A 25319-nucleotide genomic window follows, 5' to 3' on the forward strand; every position below is an offset into this window, starting at 1 on the left:
GTATGAGTTTAAGGGGACAGAGAATCATAGACTCATGGAATAGTTTTGGCTGGAAAGGACCTTGAAGATCATCTCATCCCACCCCCCGTCATGGGCAGGGACACCTTCCCCTGTCCCACATTTCTCCAAGCCCTGTCCAACCTGGCCTTGGACGCTTCCAGGGATGGGGCAGCCACAGCTTCTCTGGGCAACCTGTGCCAGGGCCTCACCACTCTCACAGGGAAGAATTTCTTCCAAATATCTAAACTAAATCTCCCCTCTTTCAGTTTAAAACCAATATCCCTTCTAGCACCGGCTGCCCGGGTGAAGAGTTGCTCTCCCAACATCCTTATCCCGGTAAAAATAACCGGGTGATAAGGCTTGATTATTAAGCGCTGAATTCAGGAAAATGTGACCATTACTTTGTTTCCCCTGGACTGTTAAGCGTCACCAAGCCCAGGAAGCTGTGCCGGCTCTTTCCTACCTCGCTGCCGCTCCTCGAGCTCTCCAGAAGAGGCCAGTGTTGCCCTCGCCTTTCGGGGGCCGCAGGATACCTTTCCAAGCGCGTTTTTATTTAGAAAACGCTGAGCTGTCCGGAAAGTTTGATGAAGAGGGATGCAGCTGTATTAATGTGCTTGCTTCTTCCTGGGGATTTGAATGCATTTTCTGGGCAGCGCAGGAGAAGCAGGGATCAGGGAAGCAGCTCTGCTGACCACGCCACCGGGGCTCGGATATTTTAAACCCTGTGTCAGGGGATTTTAGCAGCTAAAATCTGGTGTTTAGGATGGGCTGTGTTAGTCAGACTGAGGCTCCTCTCCGCAGTGGGACAATTCTGGGAGCGCTCTGGAGTCGCTCAAGGCTCACAGGGGAGGAGCACAGGCCATGCCTGTGCTGGCAGCCCCTGATCAGCTTTTTCCCTAAGAGCTTTCAGGCTCAGTTGCCTCTGATCCCTGTGAAGGTCACTGGGATTGCAGCAGCGCAGCCAAGCCTCGTGCCTTCTGCAATAAGGAATATCCTCAGCTGGGGATCAGCTCCTGCCGTGCTCCTGCTCCCCACAGTGGTGCTGGCAGGGGCTGGGGGTCCATGGGCTGAGCACCAGAGCCCCAGGCGTGTGTGGGGCTGGCGCTCGCCTGCATTGCACCGCAGGTACGGTTAAAAAAAGCCTCCCAGAGCCAGGGAGGAGGCTCAGCGCTGCATCTGCAGCTCTCTGCACGCAGAGGCTTTTATCTTCCCTGCCTGGAAATGAGTCATTTCCCTGTACTGTACAGAGATGCCCGATTTCCTTGGAAATTGTTCAGTTCTGCAGAGTCCCCAGAAATCCCCGATGGTGGGAGTCGCTTTTTGCACTGGGGGTTTTACCTCAGTCGTGGGAGATGCCTGGGGATCTTTCACAGGGTAGAGAAATTAAAACAATAACAAAAAAACATGGATAGAGGCAGCCAAGACCTCACCCGCTTCGCCTTTATTCTGAAGGGCAAGTGAACCTTCTGTATTGACCACTGAAAATCCATCACAGAGCCCCAAACCACGAGCAGGTTTCATGGAGATTAAAGCCTGACAGATGAAAAAGGACTGTTTTCACACGTGTGTTGGCTGCCTGGCTGAAATGATTGCAGTCCCAGCTCTGTGGATTTGGGGTGTCTTGTACATGACACTTTGAAATGAGGTGCAGCCAGGAGCCACTCTGCAGCACCCTACAAATTACGGGTGGCTAAAGGTGGTCAAGGAGGACCCTGAGGTTTGCAGGGTGGGCTGGTGGGCCCTTACCTACCAGAGCTGCTGAGGACAAGGATGATGGAAGAGGTGCAGCATTTACCCACAGTGAAGAGGCTCAGTGGCTCAGCAGAGGAACAACTATACAGTGACCTGCTGTTAGATCCAGGTGCTAAACGTCACCCCCAGCCTGTAGGTAACAAATTCTACTTGACTGTTCTGAGAGCCATATCCATCCTAAAAGTCACCAAACACCAGGGGACAAAACCAATTAGATGCACTTACAACATGCTGATCCAATCTTGTTGGCATTGCTGGAAGCCTCTGCCCAAACCAGGGGCAGGATGAAGGAAAAGGGCTGTGTGTGGGGAAGCATTTTTGCCATCCCACAGTAAGCAGGCCTGGCTTGGGGACAGGGGCTGTCAGCAGGATGGCTGTAGTTATTACCATAATACAGGAAATAATAGTCACCGGGAAAATGGGAGCGTGCTTTGGTTTCCTCTTGTGTCCCAGCCCGAGGGAGGAAGGAGAGCGGTGTGTCACGGAGGGATTCCTCTGGAGCCACGAGCTTTGTTATTCTGGGTCCTCATTCTGGGGAAACCAATTTTTGCCACTTTAGTGTTTCCCTCTTCTGTTTCAAATCCCATCTTTGGCCTTCTGTGATGCATGTGGAGAGGAGTCAGCTGCTGTGGATGTCGTGGGCTGGGAAAATCTCCTTGGTTCTGAGGAAAAAAAAAAAGGCTGAAAAAACCCCAAAGTGGTTAAATTTAAAGGAAATTTCACAAGACTCGAGCTAATCTAAACCTCTCCAAAGCTTAACCCAGGGGCTTTGGGCTCTGTGGATGAGCTGTGGGAGGTATTGGGGTCGGGAGGAGATGTAATTTAACAGTCAATCCAAGGGGCAGGCTTTGCAAAACCAGCTGCCAGGTTTAAAACACTGAACAGGTTTTGAGGGCTTGGGATACCCTCTGTTTATAGAGTTTTTTGAGGATCTCAGATGAGGCAGCAGGGCCTGCGTGAGGATAAGCCTCGTGCTTCAGGCCAAAACCAAGGTGTCACAGCAATGGCCTTCTGTCATTATATCACAAAGACACCGAGTTTAGCACATTATTTCAAAACCAAACATAAAACAGCCGTCACCGGGCAAAGCGCCAGCGCGGGCCGCGGTTGCTCACGGACAGGATTCCTGCACCCGTGCATCGCGGCGAGGGGGACAACCGTCCCGTGAGCCCCTCCGCTGTCCCTGGGGCCACCGTCGCTCCCGGCCCGGCCCAGCCCGGTCCGGCCCGGCCCCGCCGCTCTGAGGGGCGACCCCGGCCCGGGGCTCCGGCGCGGCCCCCTCACGGCCCCGCCGCACAGCGCCCCCTGCCGGCCGCGGTGCACGCCGGGAGTTGTAGTCCGCGCTGCGCTTGAAGCGCCGCGACCGCCCGTGCCGGGGAACTACCGCTCCCAGCGCGCCTCGCGCGGGGCCGCCATCCCGCCGAGCCCCCGCTCCCCCCGCGCCGCGCTCGGGGGCTGCGGGACGGGACGGGACGGGACTGACGGGACATCCCGGGACGGGCGGCACATCCCGGGACGGGCACTCCGGGACGGGACACCCCTGGCCATCGGCACAGCCCGCGGCGGCGGGGCCCGGCCCTGCGGCTGGCGGAGGCGCGGGGGCGGCGCTCCCGCCGGCAGCCGGGACTTCCTGTGACGGCCCGTGTCGTGGTCGGATGGGGCCGGCGGGGGGCGGCGGCGGCGGGGTCGGTCCCTGCCCGCGTCCCGCTCCCTGACGGGCTCGGTGGCCGCCGGTGACGCCGCCAGGCAGCGATGCGGGCCCCGGGCCCTGCCGGCAGCCGGCCCCCGCCGTGAGCCAGCCGGTGGGGCTGCGCACGCCGGCCCCGCGGGGCGCATGGAGGCTCCCGCCGCCCGCTGCGAGGTACCGGGCTCGGTCGCTGCGGGTCGCGGCTCCCCGCGGGTCGCGGCGCCCCGCGGGGGTGTCGCCGCCCCCCGTCACCCGCTGTGGTTTTGCAGGTGTGAGTCCCCCGAGGACAGCGCGGCGCGGCCCCGCCAGGAGAGCGGCCCCGGGGCCCCTCAGCAGAGCCGGGAGGGGCTCGGCACTGACACCGGCATCGCCCCCAGCGCCGCCGCCTCTGAGACATGAAGAAGTTCTTCGACTCGCGCCGGGAGCAGGGCGGCTCCGGGCCCGGGTCGGGCACCAGCGGCGGCGGCGGCGGCAGCAGCGGCCCGGGCAGCGGCTACATCGGCCGGGTCTTCAGCATCGGCCGGCACCAGGTCACGGTGGACGAGGTGCTGGCGGAAGGTGAGAGCCCGGCGCCTCTCGGAGCGCTCTGCCCGCGCTGCTTTTCCCTGCCCCTTCTCCTCCCCGAGCCGGGAAGGGAGGCCTTGGCCTCTCCCGGCCACCCCGTCTCCCCCTCGATCCCCGGGTCCCCCAATATTTCATTGTCCTTGGTGGAATTGCAGTCCAGTGGCATCTCCGAGCTGACGTTTCTGGTCTTCTCATGTGTAAATACGGTGCAGGTTTGCTAGATGTGGGGGGTTTTAATGCTTTAGAAATCGAGGGGATTTCATAGTTAGTCGTTTCCCACCTCTCCTAAACTGGGAGCTAAAAAACCCCAAGCAGACCCCAAAACCATCAAATGTTTTGGTGCAGAACAAGGTACTGTAAATGATAAAAACAGTGGCCTTCGCTTTTTAACTTTTTTCAGCTGTTACCTCCTTTCGTGCCTTAAGCAGGGAGGATTATACACTGGAGTAAATTCCTGGCAGCTCTGTCATGCCCATAGGTAGGCTGTGACCTGGGATGAGGGATTTCTGTGCGTGGGGGGCTCCTGCAAGGGGAAATGCTGATCCTAAACTGCTGTATTTCCCCCCCTCAAATAAAACAGTTGAAGAACTAAAAACGAGCCATGGGGATTACAGAACTCATGACGTGTGCAGCCCTTGCAGTGCAGCAAAGCTGCTGGTGGCATTTGTTTAATTGTAACCAGCTCTGCTGCTTCAACTATCATTTTACATTTCGTTTGTTGGGGCTGTGAGGAGCCTCCTGGCTGGCTCTGGCTGGTAACCTTAGCCTCGACCTTCAGAGAGATGTTGGCCTCCTTAGCCCTGCTCCCGGTCCCTCCTGCAGCATCCTGGGCCATTTCAGTCAAAACAGTGTTTTGTTTTGATCTGGTGATTGCGAAGGAGAGGGGAGCTGCTGTGAGAGAGCTGAGTGGGAGGACCTGTGTTGGCTTCTACAGAAGGAGCCCTAAAATGGAAAAGGGACTCTGTGTACGCTGCCAGTGTTCAGGTTTGTAAGGAGTCACCACAGCGTGCAAAAAAATAGGGCTGTGACCGTCTTTCAGACGTGATTTCTGATGTGTTCTGCTGCGAGGAGCACCGAAACCAGGCTTTTAACTGGTAACTATAGCGATTTTATATTTTTTTACTTGAAATTGGCGTTGTAGGTTGGCCTCGGCTGGTATTTCCAAGGCCCTTTTGGCCCTGGGAGCTCAGGAGCTACACGAGCTAAACCTGAGGAGCTGTCAGTCTTTTTTTAACACCGGGGTGGCCTCATCCTGGTAACATAGGAAGGCAGAGGCTGTTTGTGCTGATGAGTAATGTGCTGGCAGGTTCTGCCCCGTGCTGACAGCACCGGGGAGCGCAGCCCGTGTGTCACCGGGCCCTCCTGCTTGGCAGAGGTGGAGGTGGAAGCACAGATTGCCTGGAAGAGGTGCCTCCCCTCCCTCCTGGCTGTCCTGGAGGAGCTGCTGCCTGTGGGGGCTTTTCCCTGCCATTCCTGGTTTCTTGGGATGGAGCCTGGCCTAGGCTTGGCTGCAGCTCCTGGAGCACCCAGGCTGGGCAAGGCCCGTAGTACAGGTGCTGAGGTCTGGTCCTGTGAGGCAGGGGAAGTTCTTGTAGTGAAATGCGTTGCCCTCACATTTAGACTCTGCTGTGGGCAGCCTGAAATCCTTCTGCCTGCCTGCTGAGTGAAGCTTCCAAGGGGACAGGAGCAAGGTGGCTTTGTGGGTTTGCAGGTTGCCTGTCCCCCTTGTGATGGGAACAGAGAGGTGAAAATGCCGTTTCCTCTGTAGGAAAGGGAGGTGATGTGGGGAGGCAGTGTGGGTCAGAAGTGCTGTAGCTCTGCGTACGTGTGCCTGAGAGCTGGTAAACAGCATTTTCTCCCTGACTCAGCTGGAGACCTGGGGAGCTCCAGGGCAGCCTGGTCCCTGCACTCCTGATGTCTGAATCCGCGGCTGGAAAACCTCTTCGTGTCTGCAGTGGTGCTTCAGCAGTTTTGAAAAGGCAACTTGTGAGCTCTTGGCTATTTCTGCTAAAAGGAAAAGTCCCCTGGGAAGCACTTTGCAGGAGGTGTATCCTGCCTGGGAAGGAACACCTCTATTGCTTTAGGAGGCAGAGGGGAGGCCTGTGTTTCGGTGCATGGGAAGCCTGGAAAATAAACAGAGGTGCAAAAGCGGCTTCAGAGAAGGAATCTCTGAGGTGCTGGTGGATGGTGTGGGGGAGACTTGAGCTGCATGACTGAGGAACTGGCTGAACCAGAAGTTTTGGAAGGGGAGTGTTGGGATTTACCTCTGTCTGTCAGAGCTGTGCCTGGTCACCCTGAATTCTGCTGAGCAACCCTGCTGACAGGGGTGTGCCCTGCCTGGAGTGGAGGCCACGGTGCAGCACCAGTGTGTGCCAGGTGGCAGATGACTCTACGTGCTCGTTGGCTCTGCATGGATCCCCCAGAATACCTCCTGGGGGTGCAACCCCATCCCTGAAAAATAGTTGCGTCTGGTTGCTGCTTCCCTGGGCACAGAGGAACATTCCTTCCTTGGGGGAAGAAGTAGATGGGAGTAACATAGAAGGAATTTATTTGAGTGGTTGGCCGTGGTGTTGAATCAGTGGGGTTTTTTATAGTGTGTTGCAATAGGTGACTCGCAGTTGAGTCTTTGTAGCTGTCCTGCTCTCATCCATATTTTAGCACGAACAATCTCTTGAGAAATGCCCCTCGAAGTTTGCACAAGGATTAACTGCTGTGGGGGGTCAGTGCTGCTGGCCTTGGGGGTCTGCGGGGCCAGGGTTAAAGCCACCCAGTGAGGGGGGGGTGTTACTGGTTTTGGGGTGTTTCACTGAGCTGAGGTGAATCCCCAAGGAGCTGCTGGAGTGTGTGGGTGAGTCGGGCTGCCGTCTTGCTGTTTTGTTTATGGAAAGAAACCAAAACAGTGTGAGCAAATCGGATGCTGCACTTTGTTCCTGCCTGTGTGTAGGGAGAAAAAAACCCCAAAACAATAAAGACCCACCCCAAACCCCCACACTGGAGCTGTAAGGAGGTCAGTGTCTGAGGAGGATCAAGGAAACACTGAGAGGGATGTTGTCATAAATCAGGAATCTGCTAAGGAGTTTGAGGGATGTGCATGTGTGCCCAAGTACCACAAGCTGTGGGTTCTCCTGAGCTGAAGCAAGGTGGGGATTGCCCCGGTGTCCCATTTCTGAGGGGAGGCTGTGTTTTGTGTGGCTGGGTGTACTCACAGTGTTGTCAGAGAGTGCTGAGCTGACCCAAGGTGTGTGAGTGCTGTTGGGGCACATATTTGAGAGGATCTTGTCTCACTCTGCTTCTAGCAAAAGGTACAGGCTGCATTTCTTCACGTCTGTGAAAAGTCACTTCTCAAATTATAGTATCTTTTGGGAAGGTCTTTTCCCCTGAAAGTGTGTAAGTAAGGGATTCAGGTTTAATAATTGTCACATATCTCACTGAAGCTTTTCACATTCATGCCCGTGTGCTGCCTGCTAGTGCAGATTTCAAAGCTTTTAATGGCAGACATTCTGAACCAGTGCAAAGTCAGCTTACGTTTGCCAGCTGTGTTTTTTCCTCTGTACTGAAAAGAAGGGCATGGTGGGAATGTTTCATCCTGACTTCCCTTGGCAGAACTGCAGGCCAGCAAAGGCTGTGAGTGTCCAACCTGTCCCTGGGCTGCCTAATTGGGGGGTTGGGTTGTTGAGGGCTCTGTTGACCCCTGCCCAGCTCACCCTTAGGGCTTCCTTCCCCTGCAGCTGTAACCTACGTGGAGCTCTCTGCCCTGCTGCGACCTGAAGTGACTAAAATTACACCTGACCTTCTTCTGAAACAATCACACTGTAAAACAAACCCCATCTGAGGTAAATTTTGCAGATTTGCCCGATCCTCAACCCAGTTCTCCAGTGGGGTTGGGTTCAACACATGGCATGGCTTTGAAGTGCATTTTGGGAGTTTTTGCTTTCTAGCTTCAGCCGAGGGCCAGCTGCTAATCAGCTGACCAGTGACATTTGGATTAGGAATTAAACTGTTTCTCCTCTTGGAATGGGACATGTGATGTTTATTTTTTTATTTTTTCCCCCGTACTTTTCCTGTGTTCCGTGTGAGGCAGCACATGCACCCTGCTGGCTGGGATGGTGGATCCTCTGTGTTCCTGCAGTCTGCTCTTCTGAGGGTACAAGCCCTCGAGGCAGATTTGTGAAGAATCCCAGGGGAGTTGTTTGGTTAATGCCGAGGTATCCCAGGTGTTTTGGTGCTTTCAGCAGCACAGCTTCTGCTGGGACAGCGTGTGCTGTGTCTGAGATGCAGTCAGGGAGGAAAAGCAGGTGTTAGTGGATTTAGGTGTGTAGGAGGTGTGTAGCCAGAGACTTGCCTGGCCTGGCCTGGCCTGGGGGCTTTGTGCAGCGTGGCAGAGAGGACGTCTGGGGCCCTGCCTGGGGGTGGCTGGTTCCTGCCAGAAGAGCTGGGGTAGCTAAAAGCACATTTGAGGGCAGTGTCAGCCCAGTGCAATCACGGAAGGGGGTTTAACTCTCCAACTCTGCTCTTGCAGAAATGTCCTAGGTTGCTGTTGTGTGGTTGCAACACCAGCCCTGACATTGTGGATCTTAGAACAGGTACTGCCATAATGTTTTTATTGTGTCTTGGGCCTTCTCCCCTTTGTGCAGGAGCTTGTCAGCAGCTGAGGAGAGCAGGTGGGAAGTTACAAATGTGCTGAAGACAAGCTGGAATCCACTTTGGGTTTAGCACTTGCTGCCTTCCAAGCTCCCCCACCTGCATTAATCATGACTAATAAGGCACCGGAACTGACTGGGTGCTGCACACTGGCATTGGGACTGGGAGCTGCTTCCTTTGAAGGTGACTTTTTTTCAGTGAAAATAGTGGTTTTTTTGGCCAGGCTGAGGCTGTGCCCGTTGGAAGGGGCAGCGTGCCAACTGCAGGGCTTGTGCTGCTTCTCTGGAAAGTCACAACCGATTTGCCCTCACTTGGACAAAGTGTTTACTCGTGTTCCACACGTGGAAGGAGACAGGAGGTCTCTGAGGAGAACATGCCATAAGTAAACTCAGTTTCTGGAGGAGTTCTCTCTTGATAACGAGAGGTAACTGGATAAATAAGTTTCCCAGGAAGGGCTGCCTGCCTGCTTTCTTGGAGGGGGGGAGCACAGGGTGTCCTTGTGGTGGTACCGTGCTGGAAACGTTCCTCCTTGGATCACACACTGACTGCTGTACTTTTGGAGTGCAGGAACAACACTGACAGTGATTTACAAGCACAGGGAAAAGATTTGGAAAGGCTTAAGTGAGGCACTGCAAGGTAATTCTCTCTCACTTGTGGCTTTTTATCAATTATGGAAACTTTCTCCTCTTGTAGGAGGTCCAGGAATTGCCACTAAGTGCAGTGAAGGTTGTTGTTGGCTGCCTCCAGTGTGATGCAGCAGAGGGGAGGCACAGGGGAGCTGCTGCAGCTCCTCCAAGGTGAGGAGCTCTCTCTGCCCAGAGTGCCTGAGCCCTGGCACAGTCTGAACATGTCCTTCCATTCCTCGTGGGGCTGCTGGGAACTGAGATAGGAAGGTGAAGCAATGCAGAGCGTGTGTGGCCAAGTCAGGAGCTGATCTCTGGCCTTCCAGATCGGGGGCTTTAATTGCAGTCTGTGTTTCCTCCCAACTGCTGCCTTCTGTGATTTCAGTGGACGTGCTCCTGGCACACGTGTGATTTGGGTGTAAGTTTGCTCCTGCTCTGTGGCAGAAGCTCTGCTGACACCAGGACCCTGGGCCATGTGTCACAGGATTGGATTAAAGACTTTTTTTGGGACAAGATGCTCATAGCATCTGGTTTGCTTCATGATTTTGCAGAAACAAATTACGTACCGGTGACGGGTGATCTCACAGATTAAAAATAAAAAAAGCCATCAGCAGCTGAGTTCCCTGAGCAGAGGCTGTGTGTGCATCCCCCCCAGCTGAGCTGGGAGCTGGCTGTGCTGTGCTGTGGTGAGGACAGGTACAGCTACAGCTGTTGTTAGAAACGTTCTGGCTTTACTTGGGTGATCACAGAGCTGTATTGGGTGACCCCAAAATATGCCCGTGTGAACTCAAGAAGCAGTCTGGCACGCTGTTCTCGAGGGTGTGATGGCAGAATGCAAGACCTTCTGAAGCTCTCTAATAGCCCAGCTGTTGTTCAGCTGATATCTTAGCTCGTACCTCCTTCTGTAAGGGAATTGATGCTTGCAAGGCTGACATGTGCTTTGCTGCACCAATGGCAGCAGTAAAATGAACTCAGGCTTGTCTCAAAGCAGTGCTCCACGAGAACACGATGTGGCTGCTGCCTGTGGGCTGTCCCTGAACGTTGGTCTGTTCAAAGCAAGCAGGAGGAACCCTTGGTTTGGAGTTGAATACCTGTCTGTTCTGTGACTTCGCTGCTGTCCTGGGTTGCACGGGGGGGTTGTGATGCAAAACTCAAGACTTTCAAAGTGGTTTGAAACACCTGAAATGAACACAAACCATCGGTGCTGATGTGAGAAGCACACGAGTGCAGATCTGTTGCCTTATGTGCCTTCCCTGCTCGACCTCCCTGCTAAGTCAGTGCTGCTTTAGTTACCTGTCCTGAACCTGTGAAGGATTAATTGCTTCTGACCTGGGAGGTGCTTCAGCCATAAAGACCTTTTCTCTGGCATTGAGCTGCTGCTTGGGAGGAGGGAGTGGATCGATGGGCAATCCTCACTTATGGCTGGCAGTGTGTCCACAGGAAGGTTATTTGTGGCTGTTGTTGACCCTGGCTCTGGTCTAATAACTCTTAATGACCCTTGGCAAGAAGTGTCTTAATGCCAGAGATATGCAAATGGCTGGTGGCTTGAACAGCACAGGGGAGATTGTTAAAGAAACATCCTTTGGAGTTAGGAGAGGGATCTGTGGAAGCAGCTGTGTGTGTGCAGATGCTCAGGAACTGCTAAGCTGGGGGTGTCTCTGTGCCTTGTTCTGCCCTTGCAGGGCAGGTGGTGTCAGCAGGGTGGTGTCCCTGGCCTCGCTGGGAGCAGCTGATGTGCGCTCAGCTGGTGTGCTGTGGGTATTCCCTGGGAATTCCAGCCAGTGCTGCTGCACAGGGCAGCGTGTTCCCACTGGTGGCTGTGTATTTGTCACGGCCCTTGCACAGGACAGTCGGGGTGGGATGTCACAGGCCAGCCCCAGCTGTCAGCTGCTGAATCCTGCTGGTCCTTGGGTTGTTTGGGTTTCATTGGTTGTGTTTGTAAGGCAGGAAAGGAGTGCATGGCAGAGCACTCATGTGGGGGTTGCGGGGTGGCAAAGGATGAAGGAGGGATAGTGGCAGAGGGAAGGGGCAGTGCACAGGTCAGACTCTGTCCTGGGGTCCTTGAGTGCATGTTTTTGACAAGAAAAAAAAAAACCTGCCTAAAGTCAGAGCCTTTGCTTTGGTCTTTACCTGTTGCTTTTGAATTAGAAGATGTAGTTGGCTATGAGAGTGTGAGCTTAACCCTTCTGAGTCTGTGCCTGATTACCAGTCCTAGTTCAAAGTGTTGAGCTGTGTCTGCTCCCTGGGGACGAGGTGTCACAACCTGTGTGTGGCTGTTCCTGTCCCTTCTCTGCAGAGCAGGTGGGAGGGAGCCTTACCAAATGATTGTACCCACGAGAAGCTGCAGCCCATGAAGATGGAGTGATTTGATAAGGGCAGTGTAGGAGAGCAGTGACAAAGCCTCGTATTAAATGCAAATGTGAGTGATTGTCTGGTGTTTTAACGGCGGGGTCGTTAATATTCATGTCACCATAGTATCCAGGAACGGTGTATCACAGACCAGGGCCCTGTGTCACATCATGCAGAGGCACAACAAAGCCTGCCCGTGCTCCTGGGAGATTCCTGGCCCTTCCCTGTGCCTGCTGAGGCTCAGCGCTGTGGTTGGTACCAAAGTACACCGGGAGAGAGGCGGGAGGTGCCAGCAGCTGTGATCACACAGCTGATCGTGGCAGGGGGGCTGACACACGGGAGCTTCTGCAGGTCTGATGTTGTTCAGAGACCTCAGGAAACACACCAGCTCAGCCTTGCTCACCCAGCATTCAGCAGAACACGTGACAGGATTACATGTATTTGGATTTTTTTTAAAATTAAAAGGATGCTATTTTCGGAGGGGGACAGATGGTGGTTTTCTACCTTTTGCTTTTGTTTTAAACTTAACAGAGTGAGAAGCCCTGACATTGTACCTTTGAAACTTTTTCTGCTGCTGAGCAGGCTGGAAACGCATTTATTGATATATTGCATGTAAGTTGGGGTTCAGTAGCAATTATTTAAATTCATTTGAGCTGATGAATTAAATCCCCGATGGTTATGGGGTTGGTGAGTAACAGTCACAAGACTGCAGGTCTGCAACCCTTTCCTGTTCCTGGACATCTGACAGATGAACAGACAAATGTTCACATCCCTCCTTCCTCACCTGTGTATATGTGGGAAATTCAAAGCCCTGCTTCGTGTAGGGCTGATTTTTATTTCCTTAAATGCTGAGTGATGATCTTGTCTGCCCCTGGCTGTACCTGGGGGTTTGAATTCCCTGAGAGCTCTTCCAGAGGAATGGGATGTGGTCCTCAAGTTGTGTTTTCCTGTTACTCAGGGAGATGGCATTTCTGTGGCTCAGGGGTATTATACCTGTAGTTATATGGGATGGCTGGAATCTGGATTCCTGGGTGTAAGCAGAAGGAACTGGTTTGAAACAAACCTCCATCCACTGGTGTGAAGCCCTTCCAGTATCCTGTGTCCTGGAAGCTTGGGCTCTCCCTGGAATGTGCGTGTTTGGGTGTCTCCGGTGGTTTTCGTGCTGCGCAGGAGGGATGTCTGGGTGCTGCCATAGTAATCCAGATTCCTAAATGCCAAACTTCCCTGTTGCCATGAGCGTGGATCCTTGCATAATTGCTTCCCAAATGGAGTGTGTTGTTACCATGGCACTCCAGGAGCCCGCTCTGCCTGCCCTTGTGAGTCCAGTTCAGAGCCAGCCTGGCCTTCATCTTGCTTTCTCCTTCCCCCACACCTCCAGCTCCAACCTGCTCTCTGCTCCTCCAGTTTTGCTTTTCCTCTCCTCTCCTCCTGACATGATTCACCGCTTCCTTGCCTATCCAGGGAAGCTTTTCAGCTGCCTGCAGTTGCTGCAGCTTCTTGCTGGCCTTGCAGTTCCAGCCGTGTTCACTCGCAGCCCGTCATGCTCCGCAGCGTGTCGATGCCAGTGCTAATTTCACTTGGAGATGAACAAGGGCTCAGATGCTATTAGCAGCTGCTTGGAATAATAGCAGCTGAAATGTGCTTTTTAAAGGGCTGACTGATAACTAAACAAATGATTCTTTCTCAGGTTTTTTTAGGCTGTGAGTTATTCATGACCCATTAATTTTTATTTTTTTTCAGGCTTACAGTGGAAGTTCAAGGACTAAAATTGTCACAATAGAGAGGGACTGAGTCTGCCTTGCCAAGTAATATGTTTGGAGGCAGCGTATCTTGCTGCAGAGTAATAAAACACTGTTCCATCAGCTGTGGGTTTCCGAGTCAGCCTGTCAGGGGGGAGTGGAGTGGATGCACATGGCTGGAAAGCAGAGCACATGCCCAGCAAATCTCCCCACGTGAACACCTAAACGTGCTTCCTGCTGTGACAGCCAGTACAGCTCCATCGCCTCCAGTGAGCTGCTGTTTGTTATGAAATTGCTGTCACAGATACTGCAAACACTGAGAGGCTTTAATACCCCGAAATCGGGGTGTCTGGGCTGTGCTCTGCCGGTGTTCTCAGAGGGTGGGCAGTGCCAGGCTATTGCTGCCCTTGGACTGGAGCTCCTGGATAGGGAAATGCAGAGTTAATGTACAGACTGAATCTTGCCCACTGATTATTGCATGCTTCTAAAATGTTACTGAATGGCAGAGATTCATTTCCTGCCCCCTCACGCCCCTTCTCCCCTCCTTTCTCTGCTGTGTTATGATTTCCAGCTTCCCCTTTGTGTTTCCCCTGGAACTGGCTGGGGGCTGCAGGGAGATCGTGGAGGGGAGAGGAACAGCTCATAGAGGTCTGGGATGGGATGGGGTCCTGGAACGTGGAAAGAAAGGAAGCTGAATGGCTTTAAATCAGCTCTATCAAAATAAACCCCCAGAGGAGTGAGGAGAGGCAGTTCAGCTTTTCCCATAATACCTGTGTTGTGAAAATGCCTCTGACTATATGAATATTTTGTGTCTGTTTGCTGTTGGGAGCGTCATGGCTGATGAACCAAACAGTGACCCCCAGAACTGCCACAGTCCCTCCACAGCCAGTCTTGCTCTCCCAAAATGAGGAGAGGTGCTTGTGTTGTGTGTTGAGGAGGCTTCTGGTTGTGTTATTTTGCACAGCTCAGGCCCTCGTGGCCGGGGCTGCCACTCCAACATTACCGATGACGCTCTGCCTGTTTAAAAGGAGAGGGTGGAGCTTGGAAATCTAAATCTGTCCTGTCGTGGCCTAGATATGGCAGCAGTGACACTAAGCAAAGGCCCTATAATTGTGTTGGTAATATTGGATAATCACATTAGGATTCTCAGCTATGGTAAATCTGTGTAGGGCTGACTCTGGCCCTGCTTTCCCCTGGCCGAGAGTCTGACCCACGACCTCCACGTAAGCCTGAACCTGGAGAGAGGTCCTTTGCTCTGTTAGATGAGCTGGATGTTAGGTTTGGCTGGTGGTATTTAAAACCTGAAGCTTAAGCAGTGCTTCAGCTGCAGCTGGGAAAGCTGCTGCTTGCTGGAGTTGGGAGTGAGAGGAGTTTGTGAAAAGCAGGGCTTTGCCTGAGCTGGTTTGCTGTATTGCAGGCAGATCTTTGCCCTGGTGGTGTGTGTTGTCCGATGGACTCTGGAGGGATCTTTGTAGCTGGCTGTTTGGTTTTTTCCCCTTTTTCTTCCCCCCTGCCATTAAATCCCAGTTGCCTTTTGTGTGTGGCCCCAGGCTGGCTGCTGGTGCCTCCTCTGCTCTCTGCCTTCGAGCCAGCAGAGCTGGGAAACTGCACTGCTCCTGTGCAAATTTACTCTGTGGAGATCAAATTCTTTCCAGCTCCATCATGAGCTCCGTGGAGAATTTCTTACTGCTTACAATGGTTATTACTGGGGGGAGAGTGTGGAGCCTCCTGCCTAAACTTTGAGACCTTTGGAGCTGAGGGACTGCACGTGTATTTCTCTGCCACAGACTGTGTGGAACAGTGAGTTTATGACCTGCTGCGCTCAGAGTTGGTGTGAGGATGGACCAGGAGAGCACAGACTCCACCCTGATTCCCCAGCACTGCTTCCCCCTGGCAGGGCTGAGGCCTGGGAAGCCCCAGCCTTTGCTAGGAGCAAGTGAGCTGTGAACGGGCTCTGCAAGGAGGGAAGGGGAGCTGGGGATTTGCCCAGCAAAGCTTGAATATTCTGCAGGAGTTTGTCCTGTGCCAGGAGGATGCTGTCCTTGGCTGGCTTGACACACAACCGGTACCTGTATCCCTTGTATAGTTTCTTTAACTGAAATATCATTAGAAACATGTATAAAATAGAAGCTGCATTTTCTGTAAATTCTCCTGAGTTTTTACAGTTGCCACTGTTATAATCTTCCTTTGAGTATGTCACTGTTAAATTCCTGATCTGGTCGCAAAAACACCTTCTTAGCTAATTTTCCATCTGGGCTGATGCAGGTTTCAGCTGATTCTCCTGACGCTGTGCCCGTGTCAGGTTTCCTGGCATGAAATGCTGGGTGTCCTTTCTGCTGTATCCAGCTGCCATCCACTTCCCTGGAGCTCTGGAGCTCTGATTCCCTCCTGCAGCCACTTCAAATGGGCAGAGCAGGGTTGAAACGTGAGTGACTGTGACCATTGCTCCTTACACAGACGAAGCTCTTCCAGCTGGACTCAGTGGTTTGCCTTTTTTTCTTTGCCCTCAAGATAACTCTTAAATGTTCAGACTGTTTAATTGGTGGTTGATGTTTCAAGATCTGATCTGATAAGTTTCCCAGAGCAGTTTTCTCTCCCCTCCAGGGTGAAGCCTGTTAAAGTGCAGTTTAGGGGCAGTGGAAACAGCCTAGAGGAACAGATGAACCCACAGCTGAAAGCTCAGTGAACTGCCCAGGAGCTGCACTGAGTTTTGGGTTAGTGGCGTTCCTCTCCCTGCACAGGTGAAATGGGGAGGTCACACACTGAGAGCTGGACCTTTCCTCTTGGAAATGGGCACGGGGAGCTTCCCAGGGACTGCTCCTGTGCCTGGCAGGCAGTTTGTGGTACTTTGTTTTCTCCAGTCTCATTTGCTTTGGAGCTTTTAGGCCTGTATGGACTGTAAGGACTTGTGTCCTGGTGGTTCAGAGCCCTGGGCTGTAAGGATTTGTGTCCTGGTGGTTCAGAGCCCCTGTCCTGTTCAGGACTGCCCAGAGGACCCCCTGTGTACCCTGCAGAGACGAGTGGGTTGTGTTCCTCAGATGGAGAGTTGGCTTCAAATCCTGCTCTGGGAGGTGCTGGGCAGGCCTGAGGACTGAAGCAGTCCCTTAAACTTGGCACTGTTATGCTTTAGGTAAGTCAAGTGGCTTGAAAAAATACAACAAAACCCAATGAAGTAAAGCTTGTTATTTCCTGGGCTGAGGGAGGCCCTGTTTAGGTTGGTGTTATTATCTGCTGCTCTCATCTGCTGGCGGGGGACGAGGCTTTGTTTTGATCTTGTTCAGAGCTGGACTCTGGTTTATAGCACACATGTACACAAACACAGCACTGTTTAGAGACAGTTGGGTGTAGGAAGGGCAGTATGAGGCCTGCCTGGCTGCAGGAAGGGCAGGAGACCCACACTGAGGCCTGCCTGGCTGTAGGAAGGGCAGGAGACCCCACGTTCAGGCCTGCCTGGCTGTGCAGGGCCTGCTGTTGTTGTCTGTGCCGTGTGTCCCTTGTCCCCTCTGTCCCCATCGCCACCTGCAGAGCCCTGTGGCTGAGCTCACCCTGCTTTGTGCTTCATCCTAGGTGCAGACAGTCCTGGTTTTGGAGGCTGGATGGTGGGAAGCAGGCTCTGGGGGTGTCCGTGTGTTCCTGGGACACGATGCAGCCTCCAGGACAGGCTCGGGGCTCTCTGTGCGTGCAGCTTGAGGGTGAATAATCTTCACTTATATGTGGATATAAAATAACATGTCAGTGCCCAAATGCAACCAGAGGATTATGGAATTGGGTGGGAGAGTGAGTCACAGGCACTAATTAAATCCCAAACCCCAAGTGTCGTGTCGTTCCAGCATGTAGTACTAAACCAGCAAAATGCAAACACAAAGGAGAACATCAGTGCAGCCACCACTGCTCTGAGTCCCTCTAGTCTTTGTGCTGGATGATCTGGAAAAGACGCTGGATAGCATCCCTCCAGACACCCACAAGAGGGTGGAGAAAGGACTGCTTTCAGCTTGCTGATGTCTGTGGCGTGTGGGGTAAGAATTTGGGGTTGAAATCAGGTCAGTGGAGAGTTTGGTGACGCTGTGGTGGTGACAGGGTGACAATACCCCAGGAATAAACTGCCCAAGAGCATGTGGAGAGTGTGAGAAGAGGGTGAAAGGTGTGCTGGGAGTGACTGGGGCAGTGTCAGTCGTGCCTGTGAGAGCCTGAGTCGGGTGAAATCCTGTGACACCTCCAGTGTGGCCTGTGTGGCTCAGGGAGCCTGGAGAGGGTGAAATGAGGCTGGGGAAAGCCTCCCTCTGTCCTCTCATCCTGGCATACTCAGCTTACCTCCTTTCAACCCCACCGGGGGCCAGGAATAGAATCTGCTTTTTTATGCAGATTTTGTGTTAGCCGTAAAGTTGTAAAACCACTGGAGACAGGGAGGGAAGTTTGAAGGCCCTGAGTGCTCACCTTAGGGACGGTGCTTGGGTGGAGATGAGCTGCAGAGCTGCTGTGAGCTGTGAGAGCTGTCAGTAAGCACTGTGTTATCACACTGACCCGCATGTTCTCTGGTCAGGTTCTCAGTTTTTTGCCTTGTTTGTTGATCACAGGTTTTCCCACTCTAGTAGCACCGTTTTAAGACCAGGATTGAAGAACAGAGAAATTAATTTGCAAATTGCTGGTGTTTCTGGCTGTCTCCATCTGAAGGAAGTGGGAGCAGAGATAACGTTCCAGGTTGAGCTCAGTAAATCATAGATTGTACCAGTGTGGTCTTTGCTTCCTTTGATATTTTTATGATCTTGGCTGTTACAGCCCTAATGCAAAGCCTGCCTCTTGCTGTGGCTTCTTAATTAAACCTCAAACCACTTTAAAAACAAAATGAGTTGTGTTTTTCTTTCAAGGTGTTAATGCTGACGCTCTGTAACTTCGAAGGTGTTGTAGATGCTTCATAAAGCAGAAAAAGCGATGTGCAGTGATCCTGATCCTTCCAATCCCTTGTCATGGATCACAGCAGAACACCTCACAGTGCTGCTCCAGTCTGTGGGTAATAAAGAGGAATAATAGTGGAACAGAAGACTTAATTTGGGGTGAAATGTGCTGTCCTGAAAACAAACAGCTCAGCACTGATGGAGGAGTGGCATCCAAAGGGGGAAAATGGGATTTGAGCTGGTGTGTTTTCAGCAGGTGTGTGCAGCAATACCCTCCTGCTGGGCAGTGGAAGAGTGGAATAAAAGACAGCAGAAAGAGTATATTGGTGCAGATTAATGGCCACAAAAATAGCCCTGTAATCCTAATGCCATCATAGCTGACTAGGGGAGCTGCAGTGAAAATGAAAGGCCCATATAAAAATGAACCCCAGACCTGTGGGGGGGTCACACCAGACCATCATAGGATGATCAGTACGTGACTGTGTCCCTTTGCTTTCCTTCCTGGCACTGCTGGTTTTGGGGCAGTCTGGTGCTGTTTTAGGAGCTGCTGGGTGAGTCTCCTCAAGACCCGTGGTGTGGTGCCCAGTGACACTTGCCAGGCAGTCACAGGAAGGTTGTTTGGAGCTCTCTGCAGCCCCAGTTGCCCCAGGACAGGATCCCAGGGCACCTCGGTGATGAGTCACTTGTCCCCCTCCATCCTGGGTTTACAGCTGGGGGTGCCAAGCCTGGGTTATTCCTTCACCTTTGTTGGAAGCTGGCACAGAGAGCAGTGGGAGAACAGCACTGGCACACGGAGTGCTTTTCCCTGATGTGCCTGCAGAGCTCTGTGAACTTGGGCTGAAGTAATTACTTAGGCCAAAGTGTTTTCCTTGGCCTTCCCTCTGTGTGGTGACTCTGCTTTATAAGTGACTCCAGAGTTGAGGTTTGCTGTAGCCATCTCTGCCCCTGGTAAAGATGTCCCCAAATGTTGGTGGTTCAGGATCAGGAATCGCCTCATAGCGTGGTTTGGGTTGGAAGGAGTGAATGTTGTATGTACACAACTAGGAAAAAACGCATAGTCTTGTTAAATGACTGTGTGTTGGTGCAGTTAGAGGTGTCAGAGGTGCAGGATGGGCTTCCTTGGGACGGCAGCAGAGAGAAAATGGTGCTGGTGTTGCCAGGTGATGATGTCCAGTGGTGGGGGACAGGCAGGGTCTGTGTCTCAGCTGGTTGTGGCCTCGACTGTGGGGAAAAATAAATTACTGTGTTTTAGTGAAGCTTTGGGAATGGTGAGCTGGGAACACCCCAGGCAAGGGAGTCTCTGTGATTTTCCTGCAGCTGGATCACAGCATCCTGGTTGTGGGGGGGAAAAAAACAAACCTGGGTGAGCCTGCCCCTTGTACTTAGGAAGGTAAATGCTAAGGAAGTTCTTCTGGCTCGAGAGATAAGGCAAAATATGACATAACTCTTGGTGGATAAGGATCAGTGAGTATTGGAATTGTGCAAAGGAGGAGTGGCTTTGTGCCTGGCTCAGCAGAGCACTTCAAATGAAGTGCCTGCCAGCACAGCCAGAGCTTAAAATGCCTCACCGGCCGTCCCTGGGGGCTGAGCGTTCCCGGGGCAGTTTTGGGGACATCTGGACAAGCACTTGGCTTGTCCCCTCGGCTGAAGGGCTGAGGAACAGTGGGCTCTGTGCACAGAGTCTTGAGGGGGGTGAGATGGAGCTAAAACCCAGCCAACTGGGAACAGTTCCGTGGATAAACCACATGCACTGTTTGTCCAGCTCAGGAAGGAATTTCACCCCCCCAAGAATGAAGTTTTTAGTGGCATCCACAGTGTTTATCAGGAGCTGTGGTAATTCCAGGTATTGTTAATTTGTTTGTAGACGGGTGATGGAGAAAATTCAAAATGAAACTCCGATTCCTTATTTATTTTTGAAAGTGGGAATGGATGATTTGGCAGTTTCAAGCCTGATGATCTGACTGACTTAACTGAGAAGGGGAGCGATTCCTCCTCAAACCCAACAGCTTTTGGGTTATTCAGCACAGCCCTGGGAAAAAATGAGGGATGTGGTTGGAGACAAACCTTGATAATGTTTGCAGAGGGAAGGCACATCCATGGAGATGTTTCTGCAGCTGCTGATGCAGAGCTCACATGTGCAGCTGGAGATCATTGTGCTGTGTCTCTGGGAGGGACACCCAGCAGGATTTTAGAGGGAGGTTCTGCCTAACTGTGTTTGGATGAGGCTGTTCCTGTTTGTTGGTGTACCTGCTGTCTCTGGCAGGGCACCAGCATAGCTGGGTAACACAGAAATGTGTTCTGGGAGCGCTGGTGGCCTGTTGAAAGGCCTTTGGTCCTGCAGATCGTGTGAAGTCCAGCCTGGTTTTCTCTGTGTGCACAGAGCAGAGTCCAGCCCTGCTCCTGGACTATGATTAACTCAGGTGGAGTGCTCTGCTGAGCTGGGGCTTCAAACACTGCCTGGCTCCAGCTGAGCTGGCTTCATTTTGGCCCAGCACGGACAAAACGTGGTGGGATTGTTGTGCTGCCCTGGGCAGGGCTGGGAGTTGGACTTGGGTCCTTGTGGGTCCCTTCCAAGGCAGGATATTCTGTGGTTCTCTGGAAACAGGGCCTGCTGAAAGGCAGCCCTAGGGGAGCTTGTCACAACAGGGTGATGGAAGAAGCAGCGACCCCTTTCTCTGTGCTCCTCCTTCACATAACATCACTTGGTGTGAATCCCATGGAACAGCAGTCCTGTGGCTGATTGCAGGTGAGCGTTGCTGGCTCCAGGTCAGTGTTCCTGGTTGCAGGTGAGCGTTGCCGGCTGCAGGTGAGCGTTGCCGGTTGCAGGTGAGCGTTGCCGGTTGCAGGTGAGCGTTGCTGGCTCCAGGTGAGCGTTGCTGGCTCCAGGTGAGCGTTGCTGGTTGCAGGTGAGCGTTGCTGGCTCCAGGTGAGCGTTGCTGGCTCCAGGTGAGCGTTGCTCACTGCAGGATTCCAGGCGTGCAGTCCACGTGAGTCCCGTGAGCTCAGCGCGGTGCTCTCTCCTTACCTTGGGGCGGCTCAGGGGGATCACGTGCAGCCCTGGGCAGCTGCTCTTACCTAGTTCAGCAGTGCTTGCCTGGCTGGGAACAGCTCAGCATCCCGCTGAAATTACAGAAGGGCTGAAAACATAACCACCAGTGCTGGCACCAGGCCAGCGCCCTGACACAAACCTGCATGGAAAATTGCTTTGGCATCTGTATTGACTGGAGATAATTGGAACTTCCCAGTATTTTTTCAGCTTATCCTAAAACCTTTTAGCAAGAGCAGCAGTCAGGCCAGCGGTGTGTAGCACGATAACCGTGTTTCCCTGCTGTTGACACAGGACTAAAGTGCCAAAGAGGCACAAAAAACGGTTCCCCAGAGACCTGTGGCTGGTGCTGCCTCTGAGCTGATGGTGATCCCAACACTGGACCGTGTGCTGCCTGCTCAACAATGTAAAAGTGTCTTAAGAACGAGATATAAATATCTTTTTATGTCTTAGAATGAGAATGGTATTAAAATAGAGCTTCTGCTGGCTGGTATAGGAAAGGGGTTGAATTTCCCTCAGAACTTTGAACTCACAGGCACTTGTGCGGGGGAGAACTGTCCTCTGAGCTGACTCTCAGGCTTAGTTCTTGCTTTTGTGAAGCTGTGGGTTTTTTTTTGCCCAGATTTAGCAAAGTTGGGGGTTGGACTGGATTAAGGAGGGAGCAATTGGTTGTGGTCCTGGCAGCTGAAAGGCCTTGAGGCTGAGGAGGTGGTGGTTTGTAGATCTGGAGTGGGCAAGGAGGAAAGGTGGGACCAGCTGTTGGGAAGGTGAGAGCCAAGGTAAGGGTATTCATTTCAGCCTGATGCTGTCAGAGGCACCCAGGGGGTGCTGGGTGGTGGGTCCTGCTCTTTGGGCCTGAATCTGAAATATTGGCCCCAGTCTGCAATAAAAAGGTTTCAGGTGCTTCCAGTGCTTCCAATAACCTGTGTGGGCACCTTCACCTCCACCTTAACGTGGTAAACTTTTATCTGCAGTGCAACAGTTTGGGGCCAGTGCCATTGTCTTTGCACAGCCAGTAATAAACATTTGGGGGATTTGGGAGGTGAAGGATAGACCAAAGCTCCCAAGTCATCTCCTGTGCCCAGAAAACTTGACAGGGAATCTCTCCAGGTGTGGAGTGCCAAGGACATCCCTGCCATTCCAGATGCTCAGGTACACAGGGGTTGTGGCACGAGAAGCCTGTGAGCAGATGTACCTTCAGCTCTGACCCAGCACTCCTGGAAGGAGCAGGACTCCCCATTCTCTGCGTGTCAGGCTGGCAGTGCTGAAGCCAACGAGCAGTGGAAGGTGTAATAAATGCAGAGAAATTCAAATTAGGCTGGTATTTTTCACACCTTCTGGTTTAAATGTGGAGTGGCCACCTGAGTGGCACCATTCTTGATTCTGCTGTGCCTTTCTGGACTAAACCCTGGGTACCATGAGAACCTGGGTAGGAGTGTTTCCCTGGAGGGAGCTGTGCTGCTTTTCCCAGTGGCAAAATTGTCCTGTTTTCACGTTCAGCCAGTGGCAGTTTAATAATAAAGTAACCACGCAGGTTCAGTGGTTGTGCACAGTTCATGTGAGGTGTCCTCAGCTGAACTGCAGGAGTCAAAGGTGAGGGGGAGAAGGACAACAGGGTGTAGTTTTCCTGTGGCTTGTAGAAGTGCAGATGTTGCAGGATCCTCTTGAATGTGGTGTATTTATTTGTCTCACTGCTGCATTTGGAAGGTGCTTCAGGCCGTGTGTCCGTGTTGGTGTTTCACTCCTGTGTCAGAAAGCTTTAGTTTAATTTTTGTTACTTTGTTTATTTATTATATTCTGAATATATATATATTATGTTCTGAATGTCTCTCTGCTCTGAGCTCTCGGGGTGCTTTAGCTGGGCTCTGCCTTGCACAGAATGTAGTTTTCTGTGCCAGTTGGCCTGTAAGCAAATACCACGATGTGCATATTCTAACGAGGGTAAGCTCTGGAGGTGACTTTGTTAATTAGCCCAGGATCCAGGGAAAGGCCGTGTGCTAACGAGGCATCAGCAGTTGGTCTGAAGAGTCCCTCCCAGCTGTAGTAAACATTTAGGAGGAGGTTCTTGAGGTTAGGGGAGCAGCTTTTTTTTTTTTTTCTCCTGAAGTTTAATTGCTCTCTTTTTGCTGCTCAGCTCGTGTTTCCTTCTGCTGAGCAGGGCACTGTAAACAGAGGTCCCGGATCCTGCTGGATCTCCCAGGAGCTGGGAGAAGGGGACTGAACCCCTGGAGAGGAGAGGGGGGGCTTCTCACTCCTCACTGCTGATTTCTCATTTTGGGGGAAAAAACCTCCCAGAAAAAAGTCTTGTGATTACCAGAAAGTTTTGATGATGGCTGAGCTGTAAGGAATTGGGAAAAACCCAACGATTTTTTTTTTTTTTAATGATTTCTCTAGATTTGATCTGAGGTTGATGGAAGTATTGTACAGAAATTGAGAAAAAAAATCCAAACCTGATCTCTCCGGTGATTTTGGAAAATGCAAGATGTTAAGAAAGCAGGGATTGGGGAAGCTGTGTTGGTTATGGGTCCCTTATCTCTTTCTGGCTCCACTGTGGGCTATAAGAGGGGGAATTAAAATAATTTGCTTTTTTCAGCAGCCACCCTTTGGGCTGAAGATCCCCAGCGGGATTTGTTCTCCAAAAACGAGACAAATGTGGCTGGGGAGAACAATAAAGCTACTGCTGCGGGTTCAGGAGCTCTTAGAAACGACTTGTAATTTGAGATCCTCGACTTGCAGCAGCTTCAGGGAGAGAGTCGGGGTTATTTTGGGGTCTGAATGTGAGCAGTGTGGAGGGAGGCCCTGCAGGGCTGGAAGCAGCTGTGTGATGAGCTGTATCCCAGGGCCATGGCCCAGTTTCCTCCACTGGAATGTCCATTTTGCAGCCCTGGTGTAGTTTTGAAGACTTTTAGTTGAAGTCTGCATGCTTTATGCTTTTTTTTTCCTTCCCCCCCCTTTTTTTTTTTTCCCCCTTTTCCTCTTTCAGTCCGTATTTTTGCAACGTCTCTGGGGCTGCTCCTAAAAGTCAGTGGGGTTTCCTGGGAAGTGCTGCTCCATTCCCCCTGGCAGACTGTGGTGTACAGAACTGAGGGGTTTGCGTGCTGAGAGGGGTTTCTGTTCGGCAGCCCTGGAGCTGCCAGGTGTGTTATTTGCATGTGTAACCCCTGAGTTGTTTTGGCAGGTGGGCTGGAACGTCAGAAGGGCCATTTGATAGCAGAGAGGGCTGTGCATTGATCACAGCAGTGTGATCTGGCCATTTTGCTCTTCTTCAGTCTTTTCTCAGTGCAAATAAAGCCCAGTTTCAGTGAAAGCCTCAGAGGGCCTTTTGGTGGTTGACAGGTTAACAGCTTGTGGGCACTGGTTGTTTCAAGAGTGGGGTTGTCACGTGCAACCTGTTTTAACACTGAATTTTACTCAGATTCAGCTTTCTGTTTGATGGAGTCACTGATGTCAGTGCTGAAGAACCATTAGGTACAACCATGGCTAGTGGAGCTGTGTGTGTGGTGTTGATCTGGTGGTTTCTGGCAGCTTGTGAAGAACAATTTTCCCCAAAGGGCTCCAACTTTGGAAAGGGAATTCTTTGGGGTGTGAGCTGCCTTGTGTGGTGTGCAGCTGCTGGGGGACTTGTGAAGGCCATGGCAGCCCCAAAACAGAACTCAGTAGTGAGCTGATGCTTCAGGAGTCCTTCGCTGGAGTGTGTGGTGCAGTGTGAGGTGCCAGAGAGCAGATGAGGTGCTGCTGGGTTGTGCCTCCCTTTTTACCATCTTGCAGCACCTCTGGCTCCTTGTATCCCTGTGACTCTTTGTCCTGACTCATTCTGATTCCAGAGCCACATGTGAAACTTGGATGCCTTTATTCCCCATCCTCAATCACCTTCCTCTGTCTGCCAGAACCACCAGTACAAACCCATGTATTTGGATGCAGTGCTGACAGAGATGAAAGGCTTTCATCCTAAACAAGTCAATTTGGCCTGGGAGTCCTGACTTTACCAATAGCACTGACCACAGAATGAATCGTGGCTTTTTATCC

The 25319-nt window shown here is 52.2% G+C and overlaps 1 protein-coding gene and 1 long non-coding RNA gene across 2 annotated transcripts in view; one reads left to right on the top strand and one right to left on the bottom strand.

Annotated features, from left to right (window-relative positions):
• Positions 1 to 1426: 1426 nt before the first annotated feature.
• Positions 1427 to 2899, bottom strand: LOC114070965. The gene is made up of 2 exons (XR_003573986.1): positions 2868 to 2899; positions 1427 to 2433 (listed from the first exon to the last, which is right to left on the bottom strand). It is a non-coding gene; the product is annotated as an uncharacterized LOC114070965 (long non-coding RNA).
• Positions 2900 to 3332: 433 nt separating this feature from the next.
• The window catches only part of AAK1 (AP2 associated kinase 1), a gene marked incomplete at its 3' end in the record, with an annotated part of 56896 nt that continues 34909 nt past the window's right edge, over positions 3333 to 25319 (top strand). The window contains exons 1-2 of the mRNA XM_027908598.1: positions 3333 to 3613; positions 3709 to 3997. Coding sequence (XP_027764399.1) covers positions 3835 to 3997 — 163 coding nt within the window. The remainder of the gene's footprint in view (positions 3614 to 3708; positions 3998 to 25319) is intronic.

This window comes from Empidonax traillii, unplaced genomic scaffold, assembly GCF_003031625.1.
Source record: "Empidonax traillii isolate 1590-97213 ecotype Southwest subspecies unplaced genomic scaffold, ASM303162v1 scaffold1766:size63472, whole genome shotgun sequence".
Classification (NCBI taxonomy): domain Eukaryota; kingdom Metazoa; phylum Chordata; class Aves; order Passeriformes; family Tyrannidae; genus Empidonax; species Empidonax traillii.